At 35.7% G+C, this 21,856-nt stretch overlaps 1 protein-coding gene across 1 annotated transcript in view; it reads right to left on the bottom strand.

The window, feature by feature from the left end:
* LOC133524466 (GATOR complex protein NPRL2-like) overlaps positions 1–21,856 on the bottom strand; it is a 113,619-nt gene that overhangs the window by 81,648 nt on the left and 10,115 nt on the right. The window contains exon 4 of the mRNA XM_061860503.1: positions 8,515–8,651. Coding sequence (XP_061716487.1) covers positions 8,515–8,651 — 137 coding nt within the window. The remainder of the gene's footprint in view (positions 1–8,514; positions 8,652–21,856) is intronic.

Genomic DNA, 21,856 nt, shown 5'->3' with positions numbered 1-21,856 from the left:
GCGCGCTGGCATTGGAATGATGAGTCTGATATCGATTTCCTGCCAGTGCAATTTCAAATTGGCCTGTAAAGGCCTAATTTATTATTTCTGCCACTGATCCCGGTCCTGTGCATACAACTGACTCAAAAATATGTCGCATAGTTCTTAATTCGCTGACATAAGAGCTATCGAACGTATTTTTGAGTAAGATGTGTGGTGTACCCATATTTTTACACTTGACTGTACCTCACGCGTCGAATTATGGTCCCTATTGACAGTTCATTTTTAATGGAGTAGCTGTCAAGTAAAATGTTAGTTAACATTTTTGAAAGGTTAGCACATGCATTTATTTAGAAATGTAACATTTCAGTAATATCAATACTTATGGTTAAAAATGAACATATTGCATAAATATTTTTAAAATTTAGTTCAATGAAACGAGTTTTGAAGGAATTGTCATATAGCGACTATCATTCGACGCGTGAGGTATAAGGTATAAATATACATACTATACTTATAAAGAAAATAGTGTCCGTCTATGACATAGACTTTATGTTAATGCCTGGCACATATTTCTTCTGGAATTCGGCTTTCAAATATTTCAGCAATCTCAACACAAAGAAAACGCCAAACAATCTATTAGTAGATTAGCAGCGACCGCCGCAAACAATATTTTATTTGTAGTTCTGTCCGCTTTTCTTACGCATTGTTCTTGAAATCTCAACTGTATTACAACGATATAAAATTAATTTTACTAGAACATGAAGTTAGCACAATATTTATTTTATTTTCTTGCGCTTTTCATTCTCGTTGAGTCGTTGCTATTACTGGCGAGGGTAATGAACGATTTTATAAACAGAGGATTATAACGCCATCACCTTAAGGTCAATGTGTAAAGACTGCCTGTCAGGTAAGACCGTCTATTAGCTCTTTCGTCACTTCTAACTCTTGGGCTTGTACACATACTCTACTTACAGAAGGTCGGTATGGCAGAAGGAGCGAAGCTCTTTCTTTCTGACTGTCGGCCCGATTCGAAATGCAAGATAAACGAAGTTTTGAAGATACGATATGGATTAGACATGTCAGTGTCAAAAGTGACGTTTCTTCAAAACTTTGTTTTTGTTTGAAGAAACGTCACTTTTGACACCGACATATATAAACCATAACGTATCTTTAGCAAATGTTTGACGTACATATCTTAAAGCTCGAATCGGGCCATGTGTCTGAGCGACGGAAATGTTTGTGGAGAAAACTGCCATAAGGCCAGAACTCTCGTATTTATATACGCAGTGTCAGCCGAAACGTTTGTAATGGTTAATAGTCAACTGCAATTAACGTTCGACCAAACACTGCGTGTACAAATACGAGAGTTCTTGCCTTATGACGGTTTTCCCAACCAACATTTTTGTATGCCGGTCTTCCCCACATTATTCAGTTTTAATGCAACATATTCTTTACCATGGTATTGATTACTGATGGAATTAAGCTATAATGTGTATAAGTGGTAAACTTCTATGGGCGGCTCTTTCTACTACATAGAGACATACATATTGATCATGACTAATTGAGGGCCCGGAATTTTAGATACGGCTTTTGACAAATCTTAGGGGGAAAACACCACTGTTTATCAGTAAATCGAGCTTTTTTTTATTTTTGTCTTTATTTAATTACACCTCAAACTTTCTGATGATACGTACTCCATTCAACGGTTGATTATGAAACGAGTTCGAAATGTCTCGTATTTGCCTTATTGAAATGTATATAATTACGAAAACCTTTATATCTTATACCGAATTGAAAAGCTGCGAAGGTATTTCAAGTGTTATTTTATTCAGATAAATTAACCGCATTGATAGAGTAATAGACTGATAATATCGATAAAAATCGGTGCTCTCTTCTCTAAATATGTCAGTTAGTAATACTTTTTGCGCCCGGAATATTCCGAGCCCTAATGATCATATCATAATAATTATAATTACTCATGATTGGAAAAAAAGTGCGTCTCATTGCGCACTTTAAAATGACGAGAAAAAAACATATCTATAACACACATCACAAAATCTTTTCACGTCTTTCTTTACAGATATTTTCATCTACTTAACCCAATTTTAAAAATAAGGGCTATTCGTTTTACTGTTTATAATTTATATTCCAGCAATATAAAAAATACCCGGAATATAAAACGGTCTTAACTAAAGAAGATTTTAGTATCTCACCGAAAAATAAATGTATTATTAAAATATACTAATATACTCGTAAACAAGGCACGTCCCATATACCAGATCGTTGTAAGAATATAAATGGATTCCATTATACACAGAATGACATGAAAACAAAAAACGCGGGTAGTGTATCTATTCTTATCTTTTTACGCAATACAATAACGTTAAGGGACTAACACACGACGCGAGTCAGTTTACAAATGAAGTTGAACGAATGCAGATTACACATTTAAATTCAAGAGATTATTCGGTTGGTACTAAAAATGTCCACTGATGCCGTTATTAAAACTTCATTTAATCAAAGCTTTGTTCTTTAATTAAAATAAAGGTAGTTTTTTCTTTTGTTCATATTTTAATTTTTTAGTGTCTACTCTAGTACCCCACCGGCGACAATTACCTTACCTGTTGTTTCGCCTTAAATGGTTTCAGTTCATGATTTGACCACAATAAAATGCTACAATATTAGTCGGAGTGTGTCGCTTGCGGCGTGGCAGTGATCGCCAGGTGCCAATAACGTCTTACATTTGTATTTCACAGTTGAACACCGCCAGCGTCACGCTTCAAGCGATTTCACTCTAAGCGTTTCCCCATAGCCTTCGGGTCCAAGGGTTTTGAGTAGCGTAGTTGGCAGCCGACCAAAAAACATGAAATTCCGCGCCTTTGAATCAGGCGATATATAATCGATAAAATCTCGATATTACGAAGACAATAACCTTCGAGTACATCTTAATTACGGGTTAAACAGACAATATTAAGGTTGGGAACATCGTCAAAGGGATTAATCCATAAATAGCGTTAATTAAGCTTGAATGGGAACGCGTGTAGAGGATCAGATGTTATGAGCACACGGGCGGGTTTGTTAGAAGCCATTAATCAAGTTGGAATTAAAACCTTACCCACGACCGGGTTCCTAAATTTGCCTGCTCAAATTTAACTGTGTCAGAGTTAAAAGTTAATTGGGGCATGTACTACGTGTAGGACGCACGTCGTCAGGATAGAGAATTCACATATTGGAGGGTCTGGGCAGGGACTTATTTCGGTTACGGTATGGTAGCGGTATAAAATTACGATACAGATACATTATACCGGTTGCGGCCGGCGGCTACCGTTTTAAAATAACGGTACCGGTATTTTTTCCGGTATATACCTTATCCGATATTATAGCCAAACTGATAGTTTTTTTTTTATAAGCCTATTTATGTGTCCCACTGCTGGGCAAAGGCCTCCCCACCTAACTTTCCAATCCTCCCTGTGCTGAGCAACATCCCGCCAATCCCGCTGAAACGCATCCAAGTCGTCCCGCCATCTCTTCCTCGGCCATCTCTTCATGAGTTCCTTCATAGACCAGAAGCTCCGCCAGGCGTTTTAGATCCTTCTATCAATCTCCTTATCTTGGCGATCTGTGAAGCAGACTATCTGGCTTAGACAAGTATACTCGTCGACATATTGCAAAATGTTCCCATCCACCGTCACCCCGTGTTTCTTGCCGTTGGTCATTAACTGGGTTTTAGATTGGTTCATTGTCAGACCAACCTCAAGGCTTGCGTCGCTAAGTTCTTGTACCATACATTGCAGTTCAATTGCCGATGTTGAGAAGAGTACGATGTCGTCCGCGAATCGAAGGTTTGTCAACCTCCTATCGCCGACCTCGATACCTCGGGCCTGGTGCGTGGAGCTCGATTCTGGCCGTACTATTCTTGTATATCCGTCCAACGAGTTCAACATACGTATTGTTTATTTGTTGACTACTCAGTGCCGATAAGATGGCTCCATGTGTGACACTATCGAAGGCTTTATTATAGTCAACAAACGCCAAATACAACGGTTATTTGAATTTGATTTAGGGATCTTATCTTATTTTTAATAAAATAGAAAACAAAATCAACGAATACAATTTGGATAAATTCCTATTTGTATTGTTTGTAGTGTGCAATACAGTTATACTGTACATGTGTAGACCTCCTTACATTAGTCATTACGTATGCACAAAAAAGCGAACGTTTCACAGTTTATTATGACACGGGCAACACAAAAACAGCACGGACCTACCTTAAGCTGAGATACCTGACAGCTAACACGAGTAACGTTTTCTTACGTAATGTTTGTTTGTTATGTTGTTGAATAACAAATTACACTGTAAGGAACGTTGTTTACGCGATGAGGTTGAAAAGTTGTTAAAATGGGGTATCAAGATGTTTACCTTGACGTCCATACGTTTTTAAACAACGATATTATGCATTTTGTATTAAAGTTTAGCCATAGCCCAAGAATAATGTAAGAATCGGAGCGGTATTGATAAAGCAGAGATAAATGTTCTGAATTTATATAAATAATACCTATTAAAAACTAATTCATTTACTTACACAAATTATATAAACTAAAACGGGACTTTATTCCGTGCTTGTTACTTTTATCTGCCTGCAAAACTCAAAACGTGAGGTCACAATCGAAACGTCAAGGAAACAACAATAATAACAGCGCATTTAAATCAATACAAAAGCAACTTCATTCTTCACGGTAAAATAACACGCAGATTCAGAAAGTTCTTTTTTCTACTCCCGTATTTTTATTTGTCATTTAAAGGGTCGTGCACACATCAAGACAACTCTTTAGTCTATTACCCAAAAATATTTAATTTTTGCATACACGCAATATCTTTTTGGCACTTTTCGATACTTCGTGTAATGACCACTTAAAGAATATTGTATGAAATACATTGTTGCTAACCTTATTTGAAATGTCATCTCTGACAAATAAGTGAACCATAGACAAGTTTTTTAATTTCATTCATTCATTTTCCCGCCCGTATCCTACATTCTTTGTTACTTCTTGGATGAAGGTTATTGTGGTTATCGAATAAAAACTTAACTTTTGTGTTAAATAACAGTATGTCTCTCAAGTTAAAATGGATGAAGACGAAAACTTAGTGTCTACGCCTGAAGAAATATCAGTGATCCCAAGAAGTCACTAAAAATTTTCTGCCTTCAAAATCGCGATAGATGAAATGAAAAATATTTGTTAAATTTTCAATTTTATTTCAAAGTAAGTGCTTGGTCGTAGAAAAAGTATTGTACGCCACGTTGTTTAACTGAGTCAAAAATACTCGTGGCGTCTTTATTAACAATTTTCGGCTCGCCTCAAATTGTTACTCACGCCACTCGCCTTTTTTGACCTCTCTTAAACAACGGTTGCATAAAATACAATTTTCAAACGTTCGGTTTGACAGTTCGAAGCTTATTCTAAAACGCAGGAGCAACAGCTGCGGAAGCAGGAGGTACCAGATCCAATATCCGGTAACGGCATTTATTTGTGTGTTTATCACGAATTTATTTGTGTGTTTATCACGAATTTTGATACAGAGTAAGAGTTATGGATGTTATCTATGTAATTATTAATTTCTTTAATTATTTAGCATGAGGTTAGGCCGATCTGTTTAAGATTGTCCCCAATAAAACATACGAGAAGCATTTGTTTGGCTTGCAAACTTCCAGAAACCCGCCTTACGAAACTTTTAAACCAGTGGAAGCCCGTTTTTTTATAGTCAGAAAGCTTCCGCATGACAAATTACGAACAATCGTGAAGCTAAATATATTTTTAAATTCCACACACATGATAAAATATATATTCCCTTGCTCCAGGAACGGCCACAGTGCAATGAACCGAAGCTTGGCACGAGGACCATTAAATAGTCGTAGCAAGAAAAAAATCGCGAAGGCCGATTGGATTATAAAATGTATTTTGAGACGCCCATTTTTATTATTAGTTTTATGGCGAAACATAGTTGGATTGGATCATTGGACGATTACATATTTTACTTATATTATGTATAAATATGTACGAGTTATTTTCTTATTTTGTTTAGATGTTTGGGTGCTTGTTGATCAATCACGCTAATACGCCCGAACGAATTTAGATGAAATTTGGCACACGAATACTTTATGCAGCAGGTGATACAGAAGCCAGCCTCACTTTTTGACAGACATATAATGTCTCTCTGTCATTATCACGCAAGCGCGAAAACTATCCGACCGCTGGTATCTAATACATAGAAAAAGTCTCATAGTTCATATTCTCAAAAGGTAAAATGGGGGTACAAGTACCTACGAGTGTAGTAAAAAAAGGCGAATAGGCGAGAGTAGAAGCTACAGTCAACACTGAAATAAATTAATTTATATAACAGTAACAAAATATTGTGTTAACTTACACAAAACTGGGACTAACGAACTATGTGTTACACCGGCCAACAGGTCGATTATAGGTATAACAAAACCGGATTTAGGATACTGACTAATATTTATTTATTTATTACTAAAGTTTGACTAATTTTTTTTTGGTGTACTAAAGTCTCGAAAATTATGAAATACATATGTGACGATCCACGGTAAAAGGTATCTTATGGCGGTTGGCGCTTACGTTGCATAGCATGGCATTAGTATTGGAGCGTCGTAAATAACAGCGTAAGCGCCAACCGCCATAAGGTACCTTTTACCGTGGATCGTCACATATTATGTTGCAAACATAGCAACGCTATAGACAAACAAACTCGTTAACTCTTTTTTTTTAGCATTTTGGATACAATAGGAAGGCGCATCGTTATAATTCTCCCGCGAAACGAAAAAATGACAATCATTGGTTTATAAATTAAACAAAGAGGATAAAAAGTTAACTGTTAACGGTCTCCGTGTAACGGTAAATTTGCTTTGATTAGAATACATACGCCATTATAATTGATTATAGTATTATCATAAATAGACAGGCGTAGGTAGATATTAGATGTGTGTAACTGTAAAGCCGCCTGGTAGCAATATATTTATTTAATTAACCTCATGTCTATGTATGTATGATAAGGATCCTCGTATCATTAGTTATCTTTTTGCTTTTTTTCGAAGACGATTTTCTTCTTTTTTTCGTCATTTTCCCTTAATAATAGTTATTCTAATACAGGTTGGGCAAATAAGAGTATTACACTTTATTTTTAAATTCTAATTATAATACGTGCTAAATGTACTAAATATTTTTTCATAAATATATTATTCAAGGTTGGCAATTGTATACGGAAAATAATTTCTGCCAAATGTCTACCTCTAGCAGCAAGCATTTTTTTCGCAAATGGTTGTGTTGTTTAAAACACGTCGTTTGCTCGATTAATTTCGACAAAAAGTGACTGTGACTGGCACCAATTTCCCCAAATTTTGCAGCTCCTGACTTAATTCTGTGGGGCTATATAAAATAACGTGTCTATGCTAACAAGCTGATGAAATCTAAACAGTTAAAACCGACTATCCGTCACAAATTTACTAAGATATCAGCGAAAATGTGCGAAAATATGCTGAAAATTGCAATGATAAGGGCTTACATTTGCCTACTGTTAAAGGTGGACATATTTCAGCGGAACATAATGGTTCCGCATGTATTTGCCAAGCCTTAATAATATATTTTTAAAACAGTACTTATTAATCTTTGAACTTAATGTAGTTGAAATTTAAAAACAAAATGTATACTTCTTATTTTCCCGGCCTGTACAAGCCATTCAAAAATAACCGCCCGAATCGCATCCAGCCCAAAAGTTCCCGTTACACTAGCAGCGTTTCCACGCTGTGTAGCCAACTAAACCCCTTGCACCAGATGTGACCCGGAGCATGGATCACAGCTCCTATCTCTAAGGCACCATTCATTTATTACGTAAGATTATTTAGGGGGGGGGGGGGGGGGAGAAAGGACAACATGTCTTATTTTTTCTTAGAGGGGCCGGGAGGGGGTTTTCATAGTTCTTACGTAAGATTACAAAGTTGCGAAAATTTTGGAATTTCTATGAAATTATGACGTTTAAAATAATACTTTCACACTATGCTATCAAACACGGCACAGACTTAGCTTAGACGGACTACCTTTGTAGGCACAAACAAACGTTCCAAAATGATTTTCTTGAAAATAAACACTAAGGCAAACGAAACTTGTATAATTCCTTTTCCGTAATATAGGGTGGAGGGGGCCGGCCTATTCTTATTTTTTCTTAGATAGGTGTGGGTGGAGTCAAAAGCTGGCAAAAATCGTCTTTCGTAATATATAAATGGCGCTCAAGTTCCTTTATAACAGCTTTAGTCTCCGTTTCCCAAGGTCCCAGCCTCCACTGTAATTACACAAATAAGGGTCACACAATATATGTCGTTCCAGGGGTAAAGGTACCTTATGGCGGTTGGTGCTTACGCCCCGTAGCACCGCATTAGTATTGGAGCGTCGTTAATAACAGCCTAAGCGTCAACCGCCATAAGGTACCTTAACCCGTGGAATGTCACATATAAATAAGACTTACCTGATTGGTGGTAAGGTCCCACTGGTCCGCCACGAAGCTCTGCCTGCTGTACAGGAACACGGGCACCTGATGGTCCTTCACGGGCGACGGGTCGCTATTCACCCTCACCACGGTGAGGTGTGTCGTTGTTGTGCCCACTGTAACAAAATACACGTTATTGCATCACAAAAATACTCTTCATTCGTTTTCAGTGGTATTTCAGGCACTGCCTTGTTAGTCCATACTCGTAACAATTGTCCGTATCCCGACCGGTACCCCTAGTGTAAATTTGATCGACATCATAACGTGACGAACGAGTTTGCGTTAAGTCTCATTTTGTATAGGATTTTGAGCTTCCAAAACGTCCCGCTAGGCGCCCTCTTTCTAAATCCAATACAAAATGAGACTAAACGCAAACGCGTACGTCACGTTTCGAAATCGAATTTATTTACACTAGGGGTACGGGTAAAAAAATTAAAGAAAAATATTGACGACAGGTCTTGTCTAGGTAGTGACCTTACTAATGAAGCCGATGGTCCTGATTTCGAATCCCGGTAAGAGAATTTATTTGTGTGATGAGCACAGATATTTATTCCTGAGTCATGGATGTTTTATATGTGTTTAAGTATTTGTATATTATATATATCGTTGTCTGAGTACCACAACACAAGCCTTCTTGGCTTACTGTGGGACTTATTCAATTTGTGGAAAAATGTCCCTATAATATTTATTTATATTTTTTAAGTTGAAAATGATTATAAATAAACTAACTTTATAAATAACTACAGAAAGCCTCGTATAATATTTATCAGCTGTTACGTCAAAAACTGTAATGTGAGACATTCTTTATTTTATTGCCGTATGTGTAATGTAATATAATATACCTACTACAAGGTTTAAACTTTTTTTTACCGTAGACAGGTCTATATATAAGTATATTTCTCTACTATTATCTGTCAGTTATACATTCATTAACACTAATATAAAAAAATGTATTATAGAACATTATTACACAAATTGACTAAGTCCCACAGTGCTCAATAAGGCTTGTGTTGTAGGTACAGTCAAGTGCAAAAATATGTATGGAAAGAATCGTCTTATAAATATCGCTCGCTCTTATTACACTGAAATAAAATGCTATGAGACATATTTTTGGGTAAGATGTGTACACCCATATTTTTACACTTGACTGTACCTAGACAACGATATATATAATATATAATTATAAATACTTAAATACATAGAAAACACCCATGACTCAGAAACAAATATCCGTGTTCATCACACAAATCACCAATAGGTCAGTGACCCGTTTTAGTATAATTACAGTCTATCGTAACTAAGAAGTCAATTTTGACAGTTATGAACTCTTACATATATGACAATAAGGGCCTGTTTCCCAATGCCCAAGTAAAATCCTGAATAAGCTACTTGCCACTTATCTTACGACTAAAATCATCGTTGGCGTTTCACAATCTACAAATAAGCTTAACTGGTAAGTGCTAAGTTTTGCAGGAATTTTCATCTGGCAGTTAATTTATTTGTTAATTAGCCATCCAATACTCTACATGGACATTGTGAAACAGGCCCTAAGGCCATCAGTTAAAGTGTAGGTCTTAGCTTCGTAAATATAAGGGTATATTCATAACTGTCAATTACATCGACTTTAATGTCTGCTTTTAAAATTATTTGTTATTAAAATTAATTATTGTGATGTTTGGGACAAATCTCGTATTGTTCCTACTTACCTAATTGAATTATTTTGAAAAATGATTCTGCGAAACAAAGAAAGAATTTAATTCTCATCTGTCACTTCGAGCGGTTTCGAGATCCTCGGGCCTCGTTAGGACAACTTTGTTGTAAATTACACAAGAATCGTTAATTATTCCGTAATCTCCGAATTTAACGTATAGAATTTCTCTTCATTAAGGAAAACAGGATCAGAGAAGTTTACGCACAAAAGTAGAATGATGCTTGGAAATTGTTACTCCATTTTACAGAAACCGTAAACATTTATTTGGTTTGTTTTTTTCTTTTTTGTTACCTGAAAATGTATACTTCCTATAATGACTTATACAGGTGGGCAAATAAGAAGTATACATTTTGTTTTTAAATTTTAACTATATTAAGTTCAAAGATTAGTTTTGTTTAAAAATATATTCTTCAGGGTTGGCAAATACATGCGAAACATAATGTCTGACAAATGTCCACGACTAACAGCAGGCAAATGTAAGCCATCGCAACTTTCAGCATATTTTCGGCATTATCTCAGTAAATTAGTGTCGGATGGTCGTATTTAACTGTTTAAATTTCATCAGCACCAAAGCCAATCACTGTCACTGTTTCTCGAAATTAGTCGAGCAAACAACGTGTTTAAAACAACACAATCTTTACGTAGCGTTCTGTTATAGTTTTTCTACTCGTCGAATGTAATTGTTGAATTAAGATTACTTTTACCAAACTATAATTGCTTACTTTTCATGTATGGACCCCCAACTCGATTATAACATTCGTTTCGATACGCTGTAGTCAACTATATTTTTTTTTACCAATCACATGCCGCCGCGCTTCCAAAAAAAGACTAAACGGTTGGTTCGCGCGTTTATATCTTTTGTACTACACTTTTGTCTATTGAGATACTTACCAATTTGTAATTAATTATTTAGGTTTTACAACAGAAATAAGTATTATTTTAGATGACTCGTCGAAAAATAATCAAGCTCTCTATTATATCACAATTGTATAAAATACTATTTTACACACTTATTGAAGCTATATATATATTTGGACCCGGGTATACATGTCCTTAAACTACGTCCAAAAGAGAGGTATGGGCAATGTGAATGTCATCTCGCCTTGTGTGGTAGGGCACAGCACAGCAGATGTCATTCCAGATCTAGAGCAGAGCCCAACTGGGGAAGTACCTCCACCTTACAGAAAACCGCAGCCAAATAACACTTGACCCTACTCATAGTGTTGTGTTCCTGCCGGTCAGTAAGGTTGCCAGAGCTCAACGAGGGGGGTGGGGTTAGGGTCGGCAACGCCCATGTAACTCCTCTGGAGTTGCAGGTGTACATAGGCTACGGAGACTGCTTACCATCAGGCAGGCCGTATGCTTGTTTGCCACCGACGTAGTATAAAAAAAAAATATATATATATTTAATAATATGCTAACATGGAGCTGATCTGATGATGCAGTTGGAAGTTAACAAACGGAACTCCTCGCTAGAAAAATACAAACACATTGAGTTTAGGGTCCTCAGAAAGGTCCCGAGGAGTATAAATATGTTGAATTAGGAGGAATATGTTGTAAATATGTTTGGGTTATGTAAATATGTTTTATATCTTCTGAGTTGCATGCCTTCTGGCTGAATGCGCTGATACCAACCTCGATTATGTATGATAACAACATCTATGAAGTTATATTAAATAAAAATTATTTGATTATCTATTTGACCTATATTTCTAGACATTTTAAAATTGTGTATAATCAATTTTCTTTGACGAAATTAATATAAATTCATATAGATTAGTTTAATATAATTTATATTGTAATTTCATATTATGAAATAATTAAATCTAAATCATGCAAATGAGACGAAGTACAGTCAGCAAGGAAGTGCGTTTTATATTTCTTTTTTGAAAGCTACTTGTTTACAACGCTCTATGATCTTGACGAATGGATATGAACTTTCCGGATTTAATATTGATTATTGAAATATTAGGATAATCAGATACTTAAATGCACTTATTTTGAGGGGCTATAGTACGGGCAATAGATAGAACACACCCTTGTCAAAATTATGTGCGTGTGGCAATTTAAACAGTGTGTACATTCGATACAGCCGAATATTTGACCGGTGGTTAGTTAGGACCTAAGAAGTAGGAGTATATTGAGAATATAAAATATTAACCACACAAAATAATTCTGCCCGCAATTTAAAGCAACACCGAAGTTCCGAGATACGAGCTGTACTGTTAACGCTTGTTGGCAGTTACTATAAAAATATAAAAAGCTCGTATCTCGTAATGTCATTCCATGTTATATCTCGTAATATTAGTTCATTGCAGCTCGGTAAATTTAAAAAAAAAATTACGGAATCATAATTGACAACATTTCATATTTTTAAGTGCTACTTTTTTTAGGGTTCCGTAGCCAAATGGCAAAAAACGGAACCCTTATAGATTCGTCATGTCCGTCTGTCTGTCCGATTCTGTCACAGCCACTTTTTTCCGAAACTATAAGAGCTGTACTGTTCAAACTTAGTAAGTGGATGTATTCTATGAACCGCATTAAGATTTTCACACAAAAATAGAAAAAAAACAATAAATTTTGGGGGTTCCCCATACTTAGAACTGAAACTCAAAAAATCTTTTTTCATCAAACCCATACGTGTGGGGTATCTATGGATAGGTCTTCAAAAATGATATTGAGGTTTCTAATATCATTTTTTTCTAAAATGAATAGTTTGCGCGAGAGACACTTCCAAAGTGGTAAAATGTGTGTCCCCCCCCCCCGTAACTTCTAAAATAACAGAATGAAAAATCTAAAAAAAATATATGATATACATTGCCATGTAAACTTCCACCGAAAATTGGTTTGAACGAGATCTAGTAAGTAGTTTTTTTTTAATACGTCATGAAATTTAAAAAAAAAGTTTTTTTTCCTCATACCCATACATGTGGGGTATCTATGGATAGGTCTTCAAAAATGATATTTAGGTTCCTAATATAATTTTTTTCTAAAGTGAATAGTTTGCGCGAGAGACACTTCCAAAGTGAAAAAATGTGTGTCCAAAGTGGTAAAATGTTGAACGAGATCTAGTAAGTAGTTTTTTTTAATACGTCATAAAGGAACCCTTCATGGGCGAGTCCGACTCGCACTTGGCCGCTTTTATTGTCTACATCGAAAGAACGCACAATTTTTTTTTTTTCGTAAGTCCTATATTTTGGTCATAAAATCTATTTATATTGTTACTTGAAACAAAAGGGCGTATGTAACAAACGTAATTTGTGAGAATCGTGACGTCACGAATCTGTTTCATACACTGGAAAAAACGTTGAATTAATTTACGTTTGAGCATAGACAACAGTGCGAGTGACATAACCTCAAACGTTAAAAATAAAATCACAAATTAACAAGTGTCACAAACGTCAAAACTCAAGTCAAACGATGGTTTTCATCCTATGTTTTCATCCCGTTTTCAATGACAATGACAATGTCAACCCAATCGGAAGTAATTTTTTTGCTTGTAGTGGCAGAACTGAAGGAGCTGGGTGACGTCAATTTCCGTTTGAACTATTTTTAGAGATTTTGAATACAAAAATTCGTAAAAAGTATAAAAATAATTATTTTTTTGTAATCTACAGGAGCCCCTCTCAAAATGATTTTCGATTTAGGGATATTGAAAATTTTGAAATGTTGTCAATTAAGTGTACAGTCAGCGTCAAATACTTCGTAGCAGTCAAAGTGGCCAAATAGTTCGGTACACCATACTAAATATATGGTGTACCGAACTATTTGGCCACTTTGACTGCTACGAAGTATTTGACGCTGACTGTACCTCAAAAATACTTCTTAATTAATGATTACGTGGATACATTCTATACCTGGTTTAATTTATCGCCCGTATTGGATTTATACCCTGTATACTTTATGTAAGTTATTTAGTCAACTGGTATACGATACCCCACATTCACGAGTATTTTGACAGCAGTTTAAGCGCGCATAGTAAAACAACTTAACCCAAATCAAGGTTGATCCGCCAAAACCCTTGTTAAACATTCAATTATATCCCTTGTCCAAACATGTTGCCGAGCGGTCTATTTATATCGCATATCATGTCTAATCTCTACCATTACGATAAGAATTTTGTACCCTTACCATGAGTTCAACGCGACCGTATTCGGTCGCGACTAGGTAAAATTACTCGCAACTCGCAATGCATCACGCTCATATTAGGCACAAATTATACAGAGATGGCGTAAGATGAAGGCGCGCCGCCATGATGCTGTTTTCATAGAAAATGTTCGTACATTTAATTTTGCGACAACTGGCCTTCTACACGACGCCTTTCTACATCTACCTACAGTATGAAAACGGTTTCAATCGGCATCTCTGTATAATTTGCACCACACATTGTTGCACAGCTTTTGAATAGGGAATATTACGCGAAACTCTGCGTAGGGGGCGCCACTACCACAATCCATCAATATCTGAGGCTCTATACCGCGAAACAAGAAAATCGAAATTAGTTATCTAACCTCTCTATCACTCTTGCATATTCGACTGATGAAGAGGCAGATAACTAAATTTTGTAAAACAAACGGCCTTGATGCATCAATGTCATATTTTATTATCTATAAATAACTTGTCAAAACACAATGTAAGACACAGTATGTATAAGTTACTCTATGGTTTACGAAAGGTGCTAGTACTGCACTCTGGCAGCAGAACATTGCAGTAATACTCCCTATTGACGTAGTCGCTAGCGATTACGGCCGGCCGCCGCGGTAAACTCATGGTAAGGGTACTGAACACGTGGATTATGTGCTTATGTATATAGAGCTTCCATTAAGGGGTGTCATTACAGCAGAGCATGCATGCAGACTGAAGAGCATGGGTAAATCGAAACTTCAGGAGGCCTGAAGCTTCTGACCAATAAAGCTTCTAGCTTGAAGCTTCTACTTTCTAGTCAATCGAAATATAACAATGTATCCTGTCATTCCGAATATCCGGACACATGTCTCCTTTTGGATTAGGGTTTGCCGATAGAGCATTACAAATAATATATTGCCATCTTGGATAACTAAGGGGAAATAGTATTGACTGAGCCATTACATTTTCTCAAAAGTTACATACATTTTTCTAACGGTCTATTACGTTCAACCAGTAACTCATGTTTTTCAAGACTATTTGTCACGCATCTCGATGTCACGTTACAGTAGTTCGGTGGAGAACTAGATTCTCGACTCCGGCTATCGAAGAGAAGTTAATCAAGTTGACACACAAAGTCCACATTCAATAGGTAAGTATGTATTTTGCCATCCTAAGGCGAAATAAACAAACAAGCCGGTTAATGTACGAACTGCGAGATTACTAGATTACTGTTACTAACGCTTACTTCCCGAGTCCCAGAATCATTAGTTTTAGAATTTAAATTGTCGTGAGACATACTAACACTACGGTAACATGTCGCGCGAGTGACTAAAAACACGTGAGTTTTAACCGTATAATTACTTTAATTTTTAGTTTTATTTTTGAATTTATAACCTAGACTTATTTAACAAAAGTTAAAGTTATGTTTTGGAATAAAGCCTTAATAGCCTCTGGGACAGTAAGATACGAGTATAGTTGTTACGTATCTCGATGAACACGTTACAACTAGTACCCGTACCATGAGTCACTTACAGTGTCAAAATTGACATAGGTATACGGTATCGAGAACGTAATTTACTTTTTCGCACATATATGCGAGTACGAGCGAGATGCATAGAAAGTAATGTACCTTCTCGATAGCGTTTATGTCACTCGCGAACTGGTGGTAGCCACGTTAGGGCTCATGCTAGACAACGTCCATAATGTTTATTTAGGGTTTCCGTCATCGTAAACGATGAGGAGGACTACATATATACACATAGTTCGGCGGCAGCTCGACTCTCCGCATTCTCGTTATCAATGAGAAGTCGACACACGACAGTCTCTAGACATTCAATATGTAAGTAGGTATTATTTCGTCCGTATACACAAGCAAAACTGGTAATTTACGAACTGCCAGTTGACTAGATTACTAATTGAGTTTTTATCAACAATAATTGTTACATTTCTCGATGTCACGTTAGTGGTTCGGTTATATCAAAAATAGACTTATTTTATAATCACCTCTAACAAAAATAGTGGGGATTCGTTCAAGAGCATATTCAGTATCGTGTTCTCATGAGGAAAAACAAGAAAAACATTTTCAACGCAAAAATAATTTGGCCTTTGTATGGAGGACTGGCCGACTTGGACGACTTGCCCCAGTGCCCCATAGATAAAAAATCTTCTCCCTTTTCCTAATCAAAACACGATACCAAATAAGCACTTAAAAGGTTCGCCACAAACTTTTTTTACACCATGTATATCTCGATTTTCGAAGATTAGTACTAACAAACCACCGCAACTCGAATAATACGATAAGATTGTAGTTTATGCGGTTGTACCTATAATTAATTATCTAATTACGACATTTTCACTCGTTTTACCGTAATTCAACACCTCTAAGACTAATAAAATCTTCGACCAATAAAAGTAAAACCTCTAAATTAAGATCTCTAAGTCGATACACTTAATTAGACGAAAACACGATAACATGAACTTTTTAGCTTTTCTCTTGAGAAGGGATTCACTGTAGAAGGAATTGATATACATATGAATAATAGAATAGAATAGAAGAAATTTATTCAGAAAACGCTTAAGTTTAAGTAATACATGAGACAGAACCAATTTATTATTAAGCGTCACTGAAAAGGTCTCCACTCAGCTTAATGTCAAGATAGAAGAAGAACGGCTAAGGAGTGGAATTCACTTCCTGCAAATCTATTCCCAGTCCACTATAATTTGGATCTTTTTAAATAAAGAGTGAATAGACATCTTTTAGGTAAGCATGTTCCATCCTAGACTGCATCGGCACTTACCATCAGGTGAGATTGTGGTCAAATGCTTATTACCTTTTCTTAATAAATAAAAGGATACCTAACACCTAAGGATCTCGACGCTGGTCTTCCGTGGAGACCTTTCCGAGAGAGCACAACTACAGTACAAAATTTTGTATATTTAAGTACAAAAGTTTCAAGGAAATATCATAAGGCTATAATTATTATTCAATAATTAATAGGTAAGTATGTGTATCAGTGTCAATTACGTCGGTTGCTAGGCACAACTCATTGTCAGTTATCTCGTAGGTACGTAATTTAGCCTGTCTGGCCTATTATCATCGCTTATCACTTGTTTATGAACTCGAGTGTAACATAAGTAACATATGCTGATATTAATACAGCCCCATTTTCTTTGTGACAAATATAGATTATTAATATTATCTTCTCTTCTTCTTTGTTGTTGTACTCTTTGCAGAGTGTCGCGGTCAACTGCTGACATCAGGCGCAGATGTTGCTTGCCGTATGATTTCTCGCCATGTTTCGCGGTTGGTGGTCATTCTGGCGAATGCGTTCAGGGGTCCCTCCGTGGCAGATTTGACTTGGTCAGTCCATCGCATAAGGTGGCCTTTTACGCGGTCTTGTTCCGTTTGCTCTACCCTGCACCTCTAGACCAGCGGTTCCTAACCTGGGGGTAATTATCCCAGTAGGGGTAAAAGTGGTATTTTACGGGGGTAATAAGTTCAATTCAATATAACAAAAGTTAGACCTGTAAATAAGAATATTGATAAATATTGAGAGGAGGGGTAAAAACGGGTTCTCTAGTTAGTCATAGGGGTGGCAGAACTGAAAAGGTTAAGTACTGCTCTAGACTGAATATTATCTTAGAGAGAATAAAATAAATATTATCTTATCAGTGTAAAAAATAGTAAATATATTTGTTTATTATAGGCTTTTTCAAGTCGGAAAGGTAGGCTGGAAAAGTATAGTCATGATGAAAAGTAAAACATAGTATACGACTTTTCTGGTATGTTCCACAATTTCAACAGTTTCATGTGAGCCTTAATAGAGTGCATCAAGTATATGATTAGGGCGAAACTATTTAAAACTTAGAATCCAATTCCATTGAAGCGAACAAGCTGTTAAGGTAAGGGTTTATACATTTTTAGGGTTCCGTAGCTCAAAAGGAAAAAAACGGAACCCTTATAGGATCACTTTGTTGTCCGTCCGTCCGTCTGTCTGTCTGTAAAGACGCTTTTCCTCAGAAACGCGTGGAGGTATCAAGCTGGAATATCAAATGCTCATGTCTACTGTCCCTTGGAGCTGTGAAAAAATCAAACTTCTAAATCAACGCAATAAAAAAATACAGCCGTTTATGCCGCAAATTTTCGACGCTAGCAAGGGAATAGGTTTTGACCTACAGGTTACTTCCCGTGATCTCAGAATCTTGAAATTTGGTACGAAGCAACGTCTTCGTCACAGATAAAGGAAAAATTGCAAAAACCGTAAATTTTTAGTTACATCATATTATAAAAATATTTTTAATAATTGATATGACTCAATTGTCGTGATGGGTGAACTTTTACTTATATACCTACAGGTTTGTACGGAACCCTCGGTGCGCGAGTCCGACTCGCACTTGGCCGGTTTTTTTTTAAGCAGACGCTATTGTAATGAAAATATTGTTAGTGTTGAAATAAGAGGTTGTGTTGGATATTTATAAGTAGACAATTTTGCTTTGTTTGACTACTCGTACGTAAAAGTTCTGTCAAAAAAATTATCATTCATACACAAATATGATACGTGAATATATTATTTTCACTTGTTTACTTGACACTTGCACCGTCTGAGTTATTAAAATCGCTGCCAATTTATCTTGGTCTGATTCTATTTACTTAAAGTAATTTAAATCTTTCATATAACGATTTTTGTTTGCAGCATTTCTTTTTTACTAACTTCGGTGGCAAACAGGCATACGCTCCGCTTGGTGGTAAGCAGTCACCGTAGCCAGCATACAATGGATACCTCGAGAAAATTCAGATTTCGGTGGCATAAGTTGAACATAAACACGTGATTACCAGTCGGGTAGCGATCTCAATTACCGTTTTGCCCTAAGTTCATTTATTTCCAGGCACATAATTGGCAATAAATTACAAGATAATAGCGTTTATTAATTTTAATTGCACGCTGTTCGTTGATGATTAAGAAAATCACAAATTAATTCGTATTATCACGATCAAAATTGAATAATCACGGTGAATAAATAATACTTACCTAGAATAAGACATTTATTATTTACATTATAAATTCAATAACTTTAATATTTTAATTATAAATTTAAGAATGTTCTGTAGAAAAACTGTTAACTTAATTATTTTATTTAAGTCATCTTGATTTAATAACTTATTTCCACCAAACTTGTTTAACAAATTTGAAATCTATTGTAGATATATGAAGTACAGTGGTCAGATACATTGGAGCGGCCAAGGTATCTGAACAAATACTTCAATGCCTTGAAAATAAAGATGAATGTAAATATTTGTGGCGACATACAATGCTTTTAAGAAAATCATTTAAAGTAAAAAGCCATGTAGTTAGTTATTCGCAAATTAATATGATTATGCAAAATCAGCTTAAAATTTATACAAATAGGCCAAAACTATCATTCTGGTATGCTATTTACTCGTATTTATAGAACAAAGTGATTTTTCCTGTTTGCATTATTTAATGAAGTCAGCAGGCCAGCTAATGGTAGTTTCGTATGTAAATTTCGAGGTTAAAGCAATGAGCTGATTGTTGTTATCGTAGTTTTGATCTAAATGGGTTATATTACACATTTAAATTAGTAATTGAGTATGTCAGTTGTTTTTGTGGTTCTAATTTAATTAAAATTTATAGACTATATTGTTTTAGTGTGACAGTTTAACTGACAGACGAAGGCTGTAATCACACTGCCGGTGCCGCCGTTGCGAAGTGACGAATTTGCGTGCGTTGGGGTAACTTTGAAAATGGCGTAAAATTGAAAATCACTAATATCTACTAAACCAACAGCATTTTGGCAACACTAAGGCTACTGCTACGCTATCCGGGCAAGGCATATCCCTTACTGGTGCTCTAGCAAATAATGCTTCGAAATTAGTTCAAATCTGTCATTTTTAAAATTACCTCCTTTTACCCTATTCACCTTATAGGACAAACGTAACGCCTTGTGCTACGTCGCTTCTTGTCTTTGAAATTATGATAGCCTAAGACTAAATTTAATTTAATGGTAAATAAACTTTTTAGCGTTTCTCGTTGCCATTATTACTTTTCCCTAGACCACATTTTGAAATAAAACCTACCACTTACATTTAATTTTTATCGTGTTCTGAATGTTGTCTGTTTTGAGTGCCTTATAAATAAAATAAAAATGAAACACTTAATATGTTTACTTTATGGAAATTAAATTTATCAAAAATGCATTTTTCTGGTACTTAGTTATAATAAGCCATTTCCATAAAGGACCTTATAAGCATGTTAGTAGAACGTGGTAGAAACATTTCTTTGAACAAACTGTACCACTGTTATCTCGAGACATGATAGAATATAGCGGGACAGAAAAACAATAAAAAAGTGGTGAAAAGTACCACTGTTTATTTTCTTTTTTTTTTTTAAATAAAAAATAAAAAAGAAGTTAATTCCCCCGTAAATATTAAGTAGCAAACAGTACTGTACATAAAACGGAAAGATACGCACTTTTGTGTAGTGGCGAAGAGTATTTGCTGTTTTTGCTTTCATAGTCAATTAACATTACAACTTACAATTACCGTTTCATACGCCTATTGTTGCACACAACTACCACGCTACATATGCTGTTCAACCAACCATTAACATCATACAAATAGGACTTATTTTAGTGTAATTGTTTTATACTTATACTGGCTTAGGTCCGCTTGGTAACAAGCATTGTGAGAGTCAACCGTGAATTCTTGACTGAACAAATAGCTAGAGTTACGCCATTATAGTTTTTATCTGGACCGGATTGGGTACCAATTAGCAGTAAAGCTTATCATCCGTGGGTGTAGTTTCTATTTAGAATTTTAAATCGGTCGGATTCAACATCTTTAACAGTTGTCAAAATAGTCAATATTCATATTTCGCATAATAAGTTCTGATGGCAGCGTAGGCGTGTAGTTCCTAAAATTATGAAAAGAAATTGCCAAGTTGAATTATCTGTTCATCTTATTTGAGTTGCCAAGGAGTAGCTGATTTTAGATCAGACGGTAACCTGTTGAAATAACTGAGAAAGAAATTTGGATTATGAAGCAGTTTTGTAAAATAAAAAAGAAGCTCATCGAAACAAGTTAAAAAAGTGTAGCCGGAAATTGATTATTCATGAAATCTATTTTAGTTATACTATAATTGATAGCTTATGATCCTATAACAATGAATAGTTATTGTATTCTATATTTATTTTTTAATTGATGTGTCCGGGTTGTTTGTAACAATTATAACTATTTGTAAAAAATATTACATGCATTTTTTTTAAAGCAAATACGACAAAATGTAATACTTAATGTGCAAGCATCCTATATGACCGCAGAACGAAGACATTTAGACCCGGAAGGGGCGAAAATTCGATGCGTAACTAGGTCGAGGCCAGACGCAGGGTCCCACGCTAATATTTTCGGTCCCCCGAATTTTTGACTCTCTGTAAAGGTTGCTTGCGTGTCCTTGAAGGATTAAAAAA

The sequence above is a fragment of the Cydia pomonella genome, chromosome 13 (genome assembly GCF_033807575.1).
Source record: "Cydia pomonella isolate Wapato2018A chromosome 13, ilCydPomo1, whole genome shotgun sequence".
In the NCBI taxonomy this organism is placed as follows: domain Eukaryota; kingdom Metazoa; phylum Arthropoda; class Insecta; order Lepidoptera; family Tortricidae; genus Cydia; species Cydia pomonella.
This window is presented reverse-complemented; position numbering and strand designations above follow the sequence as displayed.